Source organism: Nansenia antarctica (genome assembly GCF_963989245.1).
Source record: "Nansenia antarctica genome assembly, chromosome: 1".
NCBI classification, from domain to species: Eukaryota; Metazoa; Chordata; class Actinopteri; order Argentiniformes; family Microstomatidae; genus Nansenia; species Nansenia antarctica.
The window spans coordinates 51384216-51399215 of record NC_137674.1 but is presented as its reverse complement, the minus strand read 5'-3'; the positions used below and the strand labels follow the sequence as shown (position 1 = coordinate 51399215).

The 15000-nt window shown below is 43.9% G+C and overlaps 1 protein-coding gene across 1 annotated transcript in view; it reads right to left on the bottom strand.

Annotated features, from left to right (window-relative positions):
* Positions 1-8618, bottom strand: part of sptbn5 (spectrin, beta, non-erythrocytic 5) — a gene marked incomplete at both ends in the record, with an annotated part of 97052 nt that extends 88434 nt beyond the window's left edge. Inside the window, one exon of the mRNA XM_080523875.1 lies at positions 8505-8618. Within this exon, the coding sequence (XP_080380001.1) occupies positions 8505-8618 (114 nt within the window). The remainder of the gene's footprint in view (positions 1-8504) is intronic.
* Positions 8619-15000: the final 6382 nt, after the last annotated feature.

Sequence of the window (15000 nt, the reverse complement as noted above, 5' to 3'; positions counted from 1 at the left end):
TTTACAGTATTTTGCAAACTTCAATCTAACGAAGAAGGTAGGTTTCTGCAGAGATCGCTCTCTAGTCGATTGGTGTGTTTAAAATAGACTGTAAATCTCAGATAAGTTATAGTCAAAAGAATCTGTGTAACGGTAATCTTGTTGGAATAGAAACAAACTTTTCATAATCTTTGATGGGTGGGTGGTGAGAGCCGGACTTTGAAGCCCGTTTTTGTAAATATACGATTAGATTGGTATATTGGTGATATAGGGCTGAATTTGGTAATTCGCTTTTTTATGTTAAGATATTAGTTGTGTAACTAATAGCGGTATTACGGAATATCGTGAGTGTGTGTGTAGAATTGTGTTTATGTGTTGGAGTGTGGGTGGACTGGGTAGTCTGTTTTGTATTGTAGCAGTGGAGAACATGTGAGGCTCTTTGTCTGTTTGGAAGGACGCCATTGTGTAAGCGGCCATTTGCAGTGTACTGTCAGCGGAGCGTAGACGCCATTTGTGTTGTCCTGTGTAAACAGAGCGATAACACGCACGCTCGGGCACGCGCGCAGACACGCGGACACAAAGAAGCCTAGATATCTCTGTGAAGAGACTGCATTGTAGAATATTTGAATGAGATAAATAATAGTCTAACTGGATTGAAAGATAATCGTGAAGTTGTTGTGTCGTGGATGTTGTGAGACTAATCTCTTCACAGGAGCGGTTTTGAGGACCTATCTTGGGGCAAAGACCAGCCCCTCCCCCTCCTCCTTCCTCTCTCATACAAGGCTGTCTTTGTCTCCAGTTTCAAGGAGAAAAGGGGGGGTGGAAGAGCTGGCGCATGCGCAATCGATACGCAAGTCGGTTGCTTGGCGCCGCCTGCTGGACAAAATACGACAAGACATTTTAAAACACTAAATCCTCAGGGAGATACAGCTGAGGTCGATGAAACAGTCCGATACATTAATAAATAGATGGTTATAAATGATTGTAATGTATTACTTTAATTAATTTAATTAATTACAAATTGATTGAATTAATTATTCAGATCATTTTATTTCTCTGTTTTCACAAAACTTTGATCAATTGTTTTGTGACAATCTAATGATATGTTGATAATAGCTAATTGACTTCACAGGTTTACATCAATGAAGTGTCAATGAATAATTCTAACTAATCATTCATTCCTTTCACTTAACAAGTCGATTTCTTTACAGATTGTAATTAATAACTAATCATTCATTCCTTTCATTTAACAGTTGATTTCTTTACAGGTTATAATTAATATTTGTAATTTACATATTTTATTTTAGTTAGGTCATTTCCACAGTGTTTGATTAAGGAATAGCAGAATAGTACATATTTGATAGTTGAGCAGTAAAAGGGTTTTTGTGGATCGGTGAATACTTAGGTGTGACCAGCCTTTGTGATTTAATAATTGTGTTGACCAGAACTGTAATTAGTATTGAATGAGTAATCAAGTGACACATATTCATAAACAATTAGGAAACACATTTAAGTATAAAGTACTTACAAAGTGATTAGATTTAAGTTAATACTGCACTGACATACACAAGAGGCAAATCTGTTGTTCTGGGTTGTAGTGGTTTTGTGTGGGCGGTTAATACAGTTATATTGGACTAGCATTTGTTTAGCAAATAAGGCAAAATAAGGTGGGTTGTAAGAAGCGTACACCTTATCTAATATAGAATATTGTCAGCATATTGAGCAAGTAGAATGGGGTCAAATTCTACGAAGCTGTTAAAAGATATTAGTGAACATCGTGGAATGTTGGCTACGTTATCCCCTATGGCTATAGTGGAAAAAATGAATCCTCTTGTTAGGGAAATTAGCAAAATGTCAACGAAATGGAATAGCCGTTGGGCATACATTGAACAGCCGTGGCCGAAAGAGGGCAGCATTAATTTACAATTAATTGCAACATTGGAAATACTTATCAATGGGCACAAAGCACATCAAAGAGGAAAGATTAGATCAGAGAAACGCAAGTTAGAGTTAGCTATTTTAGATCTATTTAAGGTAGAGGGACAGAAAATAGCTCAGATGGAACCGGAAAAGAAAAAAGAATTGGCCAGAACACTGGAACAGAAATTGAACATTTCATCCCCAGACCTGTGTCCTGCCTCCAGTCCCCCTCCATATGCTAAGGCACTGGAGGATCATTCCCAGAAGAAGAAGAAGGAGCCAAGGGGAAAAGGGGACGACAGGAGTGACGAGGAAGATGACAGCGAAGATGGCAGTGAAGACTCAAGTGATGACGACAATGCAGATGGAGGCTACAACGCGCAGGTCAGGAAGATGATAGCCACAGCCGAAAGGAAAGGTGGGAGAAGACGCCCGGAGAAAGAGGGAGATTGTCACCGAATGTCATCAAATACATTAAAGAACTGTCCAGTGCTGATTCGGGGTAACAAGATGGAATATCATCCGTGGCATCATACAGATCTGTCTGAAGTGATCGAGAAACTCCCAGTTCTTCAAGAGGGAGGACATTCGTGGACGCGAGAGGTCGACGTGATACTGACAGGAACGCAGGCCGCGATGGGAGACCTGAAAAGACTCTTAGCTTTTATTGCAGGATTGGATACAATGCAGGAAATATTGATGAAGGCAGGACTTCATAGATATATCAATACATCAGTTTATGATCCAGAGCTCTTCGCAGCAAACAGAGGCAGGCTGTGGAAAGCAATCAGGGAGATCTACCCTACTCACATTCACCCAGACAATATCATTGTGAAGCCACTGGGGGGGGATGAGAATCCCAGGGGTTATGTTGCCCGTGTGCACTCTCAATGGAGAAGTGTGACAGGGAAAGACGCTGAAGATAACCCCTTAGAAAAATCCATAATCAGGGAAAAAATACAAGAAGGGCTTCCTACCCCAGTTAAGGATAAGCTAGCAGAAGTGGTGGGGCTACGACACATGAACAAAGCTGTTTATATAGACCACGTAGCTCATCAAGTTGAGTTATATCGAAAGAATATTCAGATACAGAAGGCACGAGACGAAGAATCCCTCAGAATATTGACTCATTTGCAATTGACTGAAAGCGAGAGGAACAAGGAGGGAGTGCAGGCTTTAGCCCCACAGCAACAGCCACCTGGAGTGCAGACTGCTACTTACCAGTCCTACTCACAGGGGCCACAAGGGGGGTATCCTGCTACTTACCAGTCCTACCCACAGGGGCCACAAGGGGGGTATCCATACCCACAAGGGCCACCAGGGGTGCAAGCGGTTCCATACCAGATGTACAACCAGCCTGGCCAAGGACCACCACCAGGGGGATGGACAGAAGCAGGGAAGAAGATGCTAGAACAGTGTTACCAATGCGACCAGAATGGACATCTAGCCTGTACCTGCTGCAACAGGCCCCAGGGGGGCGCAGGGGGGAGCCAAGGAGGAGGATATTGGCCTCCTACTACACCTGCTCCAGGAGTGATGAACCCTTACGGAGGCCCAGCAGCTGGCCTATAGGGGTGCCCGGAAGATCCGAGTGGGAGGTGCCAGCTGGTGGTGACAAAGAAGCCTGAAGGCGCCACGCACCTCCCTATGTCTAGAGAATATGTGAAGACAATCGGATTTGAGGGAATTAAACAGCTGATTCCTACAACTGAGCTTGTAGACTTAGAGTACAAGGGACAGAGAGCAACTCTGTCAACACTTGTGTCAGAACACACGCCAACAGGGCTGCTAGGGAGAGATGCTCTATGCCAATTGAACTGTACAGTAAAATGCACACCTGACGGCTGTCAGGTGACGATGCCATCCGGTGCTCAGGTTCCATCGACAGCCAGAGTGATTAAGCATAGAACAGACCTACAAGCTTTGCCTTTAAAGGGAGCTGATATAGAATATTGGGTTGATGGGTCTTGTTACGGGGTAGGAGAAACTTTGTGCGCTGGGTATTCCTTAGTTAAAGCACAAAATTCAAAGTTTATTGTAGAACAGGCTGAGGCAGTTCCTCAGCCTTGCTCGGCTCAGTTGGCTGAATTGATTGCCCTCACAGAAGCATGCAACTTGGGAACCGGACGGAGAGTGACAGTGTACACCGACTCTGCCTATGCACATAATGTTTGTCATTTTAATGGAGCTGTATGGAGGGGGCGGGGTTTTAAGAGAACTGATGGTACGCCTATACAGCATCACGCACAGATCATGAAGCTGTTACAAGCCATGATGAAGCCAAAGGAATTAGCCATAGTGAAGTGTGCCACACACAGGTCTGACTCATCACATGTCACACAAGGTAACAGGGCTGCAGAGGATGCAGCCAAAGCCATTACAGGAGCAGACAAGGCAGGTAAAGGTCTTCTGGTCACACATGAAAAGCAGTTACAGGGCATGGTCACACTTGAGGATTTATTGATGTTACAGAGTAGAGTAACTACGTTAGACAAGAACGTTTGGCTAGCAAGGGGGGCAAGTCAGGATGACACAGGTCTATGGAGGAATCATGAGGGGTTGGTTGTAGCACCCTCAGATTTATTAGGCATGTTAATACAGGAAGCTCATGGATTAGCACATGTGGCTAGGGGGGAGGTAAGACGCAAGATCACCAAGAAATATGGGTTTTGGAGTCCATATTTGATGGAACAGATTGACCATGCTTTAGGTCAATGTGGGGTCTGTTGGAGAAACAACATCAGAGTGGGTACACCAGTGGTGTCTGGGCATATCCCTACCCCAATAGGGCCACGGGTGGTGGACAGGGGGGTGGATGTACAGAGTAGGCAGGATGTTGTGCCAACAGGTGCCGAGGTCCCCAGAGAACCTGAGAAGGAGGAGCTACGAGGAGATGCTGTGGTGTTGCCAGAGCCAGTGGCAATGCCAGTGTTACAGCCAGTGACATTACCGGCAGTGCCTGAAACCGAGGAGACAGTGGAAAGCTGTCCAGATGCCAATGAACCAGAAACCAACGAAGCAGAGAGTGCTGACAGTCTGGAGGTCCAGCCTGGGAGTGTCCAAAGCCTGGACACCTGTGCTACTGGGGATGCTGGCGAGTGCCTGCACCATGCTTCAGATGATGCTGAGGGCGACTCCCCAGACCTTGATCAGCGTGGGAGGGGACCAGGCGGCTGCCTGAACCTCAATGACACTGACGGACGACGACCAGTTAGGAAAAGATTAAAGACTATGAATAGGGTAGTGAAGCAGCAGATCAAAGGGAACGACGGGAATGGACAGCAGATGATAGCATGGCTGGAAACGGTCTTAGGGGCATGGGAAACTTATTTTGCTAAGATAGGAGCACCTATTATAGCAGACATGATTTTTGACTTTCTTAGGAGGCAGGGCCTCATTGACTGTTTTTGGAAAATCAGTCACTCAGTCCACGTTAATGAACTTTTCAGAAGACTAGTCCTCACCTGAGGTGAAGATCTATGCATTAATGCATTCCCTTTGTCCTATGCTTACTGTTGGAGAATTATGTGTTATGATAACTGAATGTCATTATTTGTGTATTGTTTGTTTATTTCTATATCGTATGTGATTGATGTCAGTTGAGAAGTGATGTAGTGGTTATGCAAAGATAGGAAAGAGGTTCTGTTCCTAACGCAACGAAAATGGAAGCTGCTGACTATGAAAGTGTTATCAATCTGAGACAGCGGTAAAGGCTGTTCTCCAACTGGGTACAAGTGCTAGTAACCTCTGACCCTGACGCTTCAAGGACAAAGAAAACATCGGTCGTTGGAAGTTGCTGTATTGATTTGTGCATGATGAACTGTGTTTAGTTTAATTGTGATTGTTATTTTCAAAATTCTTTTTATTATTGGTTGTTTTCTATTTTTTGTTTATGATATCTTTGGTTCCTAATACTGGTCCTGGGTTGGTCTGTGTTATTGTGCTTCTTGTGTTGTGTGTTGGTGTAGTTTTTCTGTCTGTTGTTGTTTATTTTTTAATTTTTAATTTTATTTAAAAAATTTTTTTTTTTTTTTTTTTTTTTGAGTTAGTTTGTGGGGTTTTGTGTTTTTGTTTTTGTTTTGTGGTCGTTTAGTTTCGGAACACCCTCTGGGTGGTCCGAGGGGGGATGTGTCGTATATTTCCACACACATGCATAGATAGTATGATAGGGGGTCATGCTATTCTGTAGCCTTCATGTTTGCACCAGCGGGCACCCGGAAGGGTGACATCACAGTGACATCACAGGGGACGGCCCTCATGACCATCTAGATAAGGTGATAGGCTATGACCTGTGACTGTATTTGCATAAGAGGGCAGGGATCTAGGGGACTAGGAAAAACCAGCGAGGAAGGGAGGAAGCGGTCTCTTTTTGTCACCAGGCCCCAGGATCAACACGTGTATGTATAAATCTGTTTGTAACTCGGATTAAATCATCTTAAACTCACTAGCTGTTGTTTGATTCATAACCAATAAGAATACACGACACTTTCAAATGATGTTTCATACATCTGAAATAGTTGAAGATGTGCTCATTTGAATGTTGGTACACCTCAAATGGAGAATGGGAGAAACTCGCTCTGAATCAAAACACACGCAAAACAGCTGCTAGTAGCTAGCAGCTAAGAAGGCACTTCGCTATGAACATCTAACTGCATGTTTAGCGCATCACAACATGCTGATAGAACATCAACATGCTAAAAACACACATAACTACACATAATTAGATGATCACACAGTCCTTGCTTTTGAACACAACCTAAAACGTGTTTACAAGCCGTGTATCAGTTAACCAGTAGCCTATGGCAGACGATACAGTGAATCCAATTCACAAATGATAAGTATTTAGTGATCCTAAAACTGTTTGTTATATGGAATGGGCTCTTCAACATTTAAACTTTCATAATATGAAGGAAAAAAATCAAAACAACAAGAAAACAAACTAAAAAGCTTTTAGCTTTTGCCGACATGCAGACATTTTCACCAGACCGTGTCACATTATGTCTAGAGATAACAGGCATGAGGGGCCTCCTCTTGTAAAGTTTTCTAAGAACAGAGATGTCCTTTTCTGTGAATTCCACCCCTGCCTCCGACAGAGCACCACCATCATGTTCAAATCCCTGTGGAATGGAATGCGCGGAATGGAACACATTCCATAAATCAAACCAGGAATCATGAGAATTCCTCCCCTGCCGTTGGTGCTGGTCGTACCGTGCCAGGGCCTTCTCTCTGTGTTTTCATTGGTTGCGTCAGTGTTGACCCACATGACCTCATACTGTAGGCCTGATGATAAGTGTCAGATAATACATGTGTGTTCAGCTGTGACTTGTACATTCTTGACCTGCAGAGAGAGTACAAGCGCTATCACTATGATGGGGTCATAATTACAGCTTATCAATATTATAAATGGGTGATGTCAGAGAGCAGTGAGCTAACTGGCTAGCACCAGGGTGAGGGCAGAGAGCAGTGAGACAGCTAGCACCAGGGTGAGGGCAGAGAGCAGTGAGACAGCTAGCACCAGGGTGAGGTTAAAGAGCAGTGAGACAGCTAGCACCAGGGTGAGGTTAAAGAGCAGTGAGACAGCTAGCACCAGGGTGAGGGCAGAGAGAAAAGGCCATGATGATAAGCATTGTGTCATGAGCACAGTGCCATGTACATGTTAGTGTAATTGTAAGTGCCTTTGGAGAAAATCGGCATGTATGATGCTGCCACTAATGATGGTCTAATAATGTTCTTATGGTGCCTATTGTAGTTGTGCGTCATCTTAAATCTAAATAATTCATCATTAGGATTATTAGGATTATTAGGATTATTATGATGATCATTAGAATGTTGTGGTGTCCTACGCACAATGTGTGGTCCATCGTGTACGTAGCGGCAGCCCTGCATGAGCATGACATCATCATAGAGAGGCATTCATAAATTCGCCGGAGCGCACACTGGGTTCAACGTCATAAAGGAACCAAGTAATTTGATTGGGCAGTCACGTGGACGCTTCAGGGCTCTCAGAGCTAATTTACGCGGCCATTATATGTCTCTCTACTGTATATATTTTTTACCCAGCAACACCTGCTCTCTTTTTGAATGGGACCAGGCCCAGGCCCTAGGCAATAGGCGTGTTTAAACAGGTGCATCTAAAGCAGGTGTTGATACACACTCCAATAAATCATTAAAAGTTTTTCAGCGCAGTGTATTTCAGCTGAATTCAAACTTGCTTCGTAGTTCCTGCCCCCTGCCCCCTAGTCCCTAACCCCTACCCACTCCTGAGGATCTGAGCGTGATGGTGATAACCATCATAGCCATTACTAACACCTATCCAACCCTCTCAGATCTACAGGAAATGTTAGGGGCTAGGGGTTGATTTTCACATCAGAGTAAATGGTAAATGGACTGACTTATTATATAGCGCCTTATTCCAAAGCGCTTTACAACGGCCTCTCATTCACCCATTCACACACACATTCACACACCGATGGCGACACAAGCTACCATGCAAGGCGCCGGCCCGCTCACTGGGAGCAATTTGGGGTTCAGTGTCTTGCCCAAGGACGCCTGGCCATGTGGCCACCGCCCAGAGTGACAGAGACAGAGTTTGTGTTTCCTCTCACCCCGTTCTTGGTGAAGACGCTGTTCATCCACTTGGTGTAGGTCTTCTTCTGCACCGCCATGCGCTGCTCCTGCAGCTCCCGGATACGCCCCTTCCCCTCCTCACCGTCGTCCATCCTGACCACAAGTCCAGCTGCTCACCTGGCAACAAACAACAGGATCAGCGCACTGGTCAGAACAACTCAAATCATCCCGATCATCCCAATGACCTCAAATCACGGATAAAATTACCCCACATCAAACTGTTGGTTATTCTCTACATAATATATAGCGCCTTATTCCAAAGCACTTTACAATGGCATTCACCCATTCACACACAAATTCACACTCCAATGGCAGCAAGCTACCATGCAAGGCGCCGGCCAGCTGATTGGGAGCAATTGGGGGTTCAGTGTCTTTCCCAAGGACACCTTCGACATTTGACCAGCCGGGGTTTGAACCGCCGATCTGCCGACCTTTGCGATCATTAGACGGTGGCTCTACCTCCTGCGCCACAACCGCCCCTCTACATCATCCATTATGCAACTACATAACAGATCACCATCACACGTCACAATGGTTCTTTTGCGGTCTATACACATACAGAACAGAAGTCTAGAACAGAAGATGGTCTAGTTGCAGAACCACAAGGTTGTCCCCATCCTAAGTGAGGTAAGGTTTCAGTATGCTTGCTGCATGGGTGACAGGGGGCAAAGGTTAACCTGTTAGCTAGCGTTACACAGGGACATTTGGCACACAAACCAAAAGTGCTGAACTGGCAACTTATGATAGGGCAGAGTTTTTATTTGAGGTGTAGTTAGGTGAGGAATGTCATTTGGTGTGTTTGGTACCAATTCCTGATTCTATATCAGGCATTACACGGCCATCCTCTGATTTCTGCCTCCACCAGCCTCTCCTGGTGTAAATCGAAAAAGAAATATAACTCTGGGTAACATAATCAATTATTGTAATATGAATTATTGTAATATAATCATTGAATTATTGTAATATAATAATAATAATAATTATTATTATTATTATTGTTATAGTTATTCGTTATTGTTTTTATTTATTATAATAATTATTATTATTACTATAAACTTCAGCATCTTTCATACATAAAATACAGCTCAAAGTGCTTTACATTTGAAGTATTAAAACAAGAACTATTGACAAGAACAAATACATACAACAGCATAGTTGGAAATTAAAACAAATGAGTAGAAACACATTTACTAAAATAAATCAAATAAAAACTTTGACACTGCTAAGTAACAATTCCTGGAGAGAGGAACCAATTAAAACCCTTGTATTGACCCGACCGTAGACCCCCAAAAAGCACGTCAGTGAAAACAGTGGCAATGAAAAACTCCCTGGTAGGAAGAAACCTTGAGAGGAACCAGGCCCAGTGGTGACTGTTAGGAAATCCACAACTCATGTCACTTCTCATACTCATTTCTCATAAAAAATACGATATCAATAACGAAATCATGATAAGAATGAGGAAATAGAAAAAGAGTTTTGACTTGACCTTTGAGTTGAGGTGACAATAGCAGTAAGGTGGTGAGTATGACCAGATCACACAGTTATCTGACAGGTATTATATGACAGTTTTATACCTCCTCACCTCTCTTTACTGGCTCCATTCAAAACCACTGTAAACATTCCTGGCATTTATATTCCTTGTTAAAATCTTAACCTGTCATGCTCTTTGGAACTCTGATACTGGCCACAATATTTTACTGTTCAATGAGACTTCAGGGACCAACAGAAAGATTACACCTGTCTACAGTAACAGGGGAATGACGTTAGTGCTTCTGTGTATGGGGCTGAATTGAACACTGGTTAGATGAACAACAGGCTTCAGAGCACGTCAATGGACACTACCACGCCCTCCTCCCCCTCGTCAGGTGACAGCCTTTCCAACGCAGTGAGGAAACTATTAAACATAATAACTTGATTATTAGCTAAGACGCCAGCCATACCCCACTAACAGCAGGTCAAACACAGTCATACAGCACACAACGGGAGGCTGGTGGAGGTAGAAATGGGAGGTGCATTGTGATGCATGGAATAGAATGATGAGTGGTATCGAAAAACACGTCCTCCGATTTCTACCTCCGCCAGCCTCCCCCTGCATCATACATCATGTAACCGTCATATCAAGAGTTGGTTATGTAACTGTGATACAACAGATGACAGAATGGTCTTGCACTGTTTCTTCAGGCAACACACTTTAGTTTGTAATGTTCAGATCCATATATAGACAGTACAGGCTGTCAGCTTGAACTGCTTTTGGTTTTAAGTGTTTCTTCAAATGGAAACTCAGGTACTTAGATTTCTAATAAAAGTGCCAATGTATAACACGTTTGTAACATGTACTGGAGAACATGTCAATACAGCTGACAATCAATTAAATTAAACGATGACATCAAAATAACTACAAGTTCAACTTAGTTTGGAGTGCGTCCTGCTTTCATGACGTTACTGCTTGAGGACCAGCACCCTTGTAAGTAACATTAAGAGAAATCTACCAAATAGTTTTTCTGACAACGCGCACAGACCTCATTCTATATTGAAATACAGATGACAAGCACGACCCCAAGAATAATCACACAAAGAAACCATGACGGACCAATTCACCGAAAGCGAACGCCGACTGAGAAACACAAGGTCAATAGGTCGCAGACAGAAGTCATACAGGGCTGCTTTCTCTGAGGGCTTACCTTCCGGTCAAAATATCCTTATCCACTGATATTGTGATACACCTCAGAGTGAAAACACCTCAGAGATTCTCAGGTAGATTCTCACTCTGCACTGAGCTTCTTTACTCTGATACAGGAGGAATGCGAGAATGAACTTTGAAGCCATTGGCAGTCAGGCATTTACAGCCAGGGCAGTTGTCCCTCCTGACATGGCTTACTGCATGGGAGGCAGAGGGCAAAGGTTAACCTGTTAGCTAGCGTTACACGGGGCAATTTGACACACAAACCAAAGGTGCTGAATTGCAAACTTATGATAGGGCAGGGTTAGGGCAGGGTTTTTAGGGGTTTTTGAGGGCTGTCATTTCCTCTATAGGTTAAGTAAGTAGCCTTGAGAACTGATGGTTCTGGAGCCTAATGGCCCACAGGGGGCAGGAGCCTATCTCCTGTTTCAGTAGCGTGAAGTGGTGTATACAGGCTGGTATGTCGCAGGGTCTTACCCCCCCCCAATCCAACCTTTAATGCTGAGTGTCAAGCAGGGAGGCCACCGGGTACCATTTTTATAGTCTTTGGTACGACTCGGCCGGGGATCGAACTCACGACCTCCCAATCTCAGGGCGGACACTCTAACCGCAAGGCCACTGAGCTGGTGTAAGTTAAGTGAACAATGCTATAAAGGTACGGCAGAATGTGAAGATGTTGTATACGACAGGTAAAGTGAACCCAGAGCCATACTGTAGATGCAGTGGAGGCTGGGTGGAGGTAGACATCGGAGGAGGGGCTCATTGTAATGCATGGAATGGTATCGAATTCCTAATTTAATTCCATGCATTACAATGAGTCCATCGTCCGATTTCTACCTCCGATTTCCCTGCTGTCGATACAGGGGCTCTGAGTACTCCAACCAGCCAGGAATCAGGCTGTTTCTCTGGTGACATCATTACATATACAAGCCGTGAATCCTGGTTGCAAGCACGTACTACATGATTTAATTTCATGACAACTCAGCACATTACAGAGCCTAGGGGAGGAGGGGGGAGATCCTAGCCAGATGAACATAATGTACACCAGTGGAGGCGTGGTTGGTAGAATTCCTCATTCTATTCCATTCATTACATTGAGTGTCCTCCTGGTGTACATCATAGAGATACATAAATATAACTCTGGGTGACATGTGGGGAAATCAACAACGCATCTCACTTCTCAAATCTCATTTCTCATGAAAATAACACAATTATAAAGAATGAGGAAATGGAAAAAGAGCTTTGACTATAAGCTGGAGGGGGCTGGATTGTTCATCAGAGTGACAGCTCTGTGTGAGAAGCTGTTCTGTAGTCTGCTGGTATGGGACCTGAGGATCCTGTACTTCTTGAGTCTCTTAGATGGTAGGGGGTCAAACAGACCGTGGTTGGGGTGCGAGGTGTCAAACACAGTGCAGTTGCCGTACCACACTGTGATGCAGTTGGTTAGGATGCTCTCAATAGTGCGGCGGTAGAAGTTGGACAGAATCCTGGGGGACAGGAAGTATAGGCGCTGCTGACTTTTTGACGAAGGAAGTGGTGTCGAAGGTCCAAGAGAGGTCCTCGGAGATGTGGACACCCTGGAACTTGAAGCTGGGAACACGCTCCACCTCCATCTCATTGATGTAGATGGGGGGGGTGTACGCAGCCACCAGTTTTCCTGGAGTCCACCATGATCTTCTTGGTCTTACTTAGTGTTGAGGGCCAGGTTGTTGGCACACCACCAGGTGTTGGACTTCCTCCCTGTAGGCCGGCTCGTCGTTACTTATCAGGCCTACCACCGTGGTGTCGTCTGCGAATTTGATGATGGAGTTAGAGCCATGCTTGGGCATGCAGCCGTAGGTGAAGAGGGAGTAGAGGAGAGGGCTCAGCATGCAGCCTTGAGGCACGCCGGTGTTCCTGGTCAGGGTGGAAGAGGAGCGGTTGTCCAACTTGACGAGCTGGGGTCTGTTGGTTAGGAAGTCTTTGATTGATTGATTGAAAACTTTATTAGAAGATTTGCAGAAGTAGGTACATGAAAGTACATATTACATACAAGGTCAACTAACAGGATAAAAACCCAAGAAAGCCACTGGCTTATTTCAATTGGGGTCTAGGGTCCAGTTGTAGAGGGAGGTGCTGATGCCAAGGTCTCTGAGTTTGGTGACCAGCTTGGAGGGGATGATGGTGTTCAATGCTGAGCTGAAATCAATGAACAGCATCCTTGCGTAGGTATTGCTTGTGTCTAGGTGGGTCAGGGTGACTTGACAAAGGCTTCTGGCCGAAACTGTTGTCAATAAATTACACTTTCTGCATCTGGAACGAGAGTGTGCGACTTCTACTTTATCCTTTAGGGTCAGGGTGGAAGGCCATGGGGATGGCATCTTCCGTTAGGGTTAGGGCTGATTCTCATGCACTCAGAACAAACAGGAACATGAAGACTCACATGTTTTACACATTGTTTAATAATATATACATTCCCTGATAATCCATACATCGAGCCTGTATACTGCAGTATGATTATTCACAATCTGTACAATAACAAGGCTGTACATGAAGGGGTGTTAACATGAAAACCGTTTAACATTTGGAAAGAGAAAGACAGAAGTCTCCCAACACAACATCCATCATTAACTAATGAAACATATGATGCAATACAACCAGCAAAGTCTCCAACAAACCCCTCCCTCCCTCCGTCTCAAAGCAGGAAATGGTGCAAGAGGTTTCTATTGTTTCTATCGTCAAGTGGCTGTTGACAGGCAAGAGCACACTCAAGGTGAATGCTGAGTGGGACAGAACAGAAATAACACATGAGAAAAGTAATGTCCACAACTCTGGAATGAACATCTAAAATAAGTCACTGGGGAGCATAGCAGAGCGGACATTATTGATTTAATTCGTGTACAACATGGAGGAAATGTGATTCACTAATACAGAAGATGACGTCTTTGACTCGTGTTCATCAATTGATCACCTTTAAAATAAAACAGGATTCGTGTGATGGATGCATTATATAAAAACTAAAAGTTGTAAAGATAAAGGAGAGGAACACAACTTTGACCTAGAATAAACACAATATGACAAAACATTACAGATTCAAAAATATATAGAATTTAAACTTTTACATTCAGATCTCATTCAGATTTTTAATGTCCAATATTCTATCTCTTCCAGATCTTGGACAGGAAAGACAGAGCACACATAGACATTTTTAATTCGCCACGTTAGATTGTTGACTAGATACGATGGACAGAAATTTCTCAAAGGCACAATCATAATAGCTGGCTGGGAGCGTCGACACAACAAGACCTCAAGGACCTGACTCCCGTCATAGGCATACAAACGTACAGTAGAGGAAATACATGTTGTCATCTAGATGTTCCCAGGTTTTCTACGCTCCGAAATGCAAGGGACTCTTTCACATTGTGATGCGTATCATAAAGGCTTGAGACACCAGTCGTTCAGCCCAGGCCAAACCAGAGTCTCTCTGAGGGCCTGTTTTACAGATAAGGCTTAAGCCTGGTCCTGGAACAAATCACACATAATATGTAAAATCTCCATTGAAGATGCTTTTTTACTCTAGGATTAGGCTAAAGGACCTTGTCTGTGAGATGGGCCCTGAATGTCTTCTATTTCTAGCAGGTAAAATAGCAAAGCAGTTTCCATTGTCATCGCCTGTTAAAACAAGAGGAGATGCTCTCTAACCTGTGGCCGCTCCCTCACCACTCACTTCCTCCAGTCTCCCAGACAGAAACCTCCCCAAGGATCGCTCAGAACAAGGTTTGTTCACTTATTTCTACATAGAATTTCATTGTTTT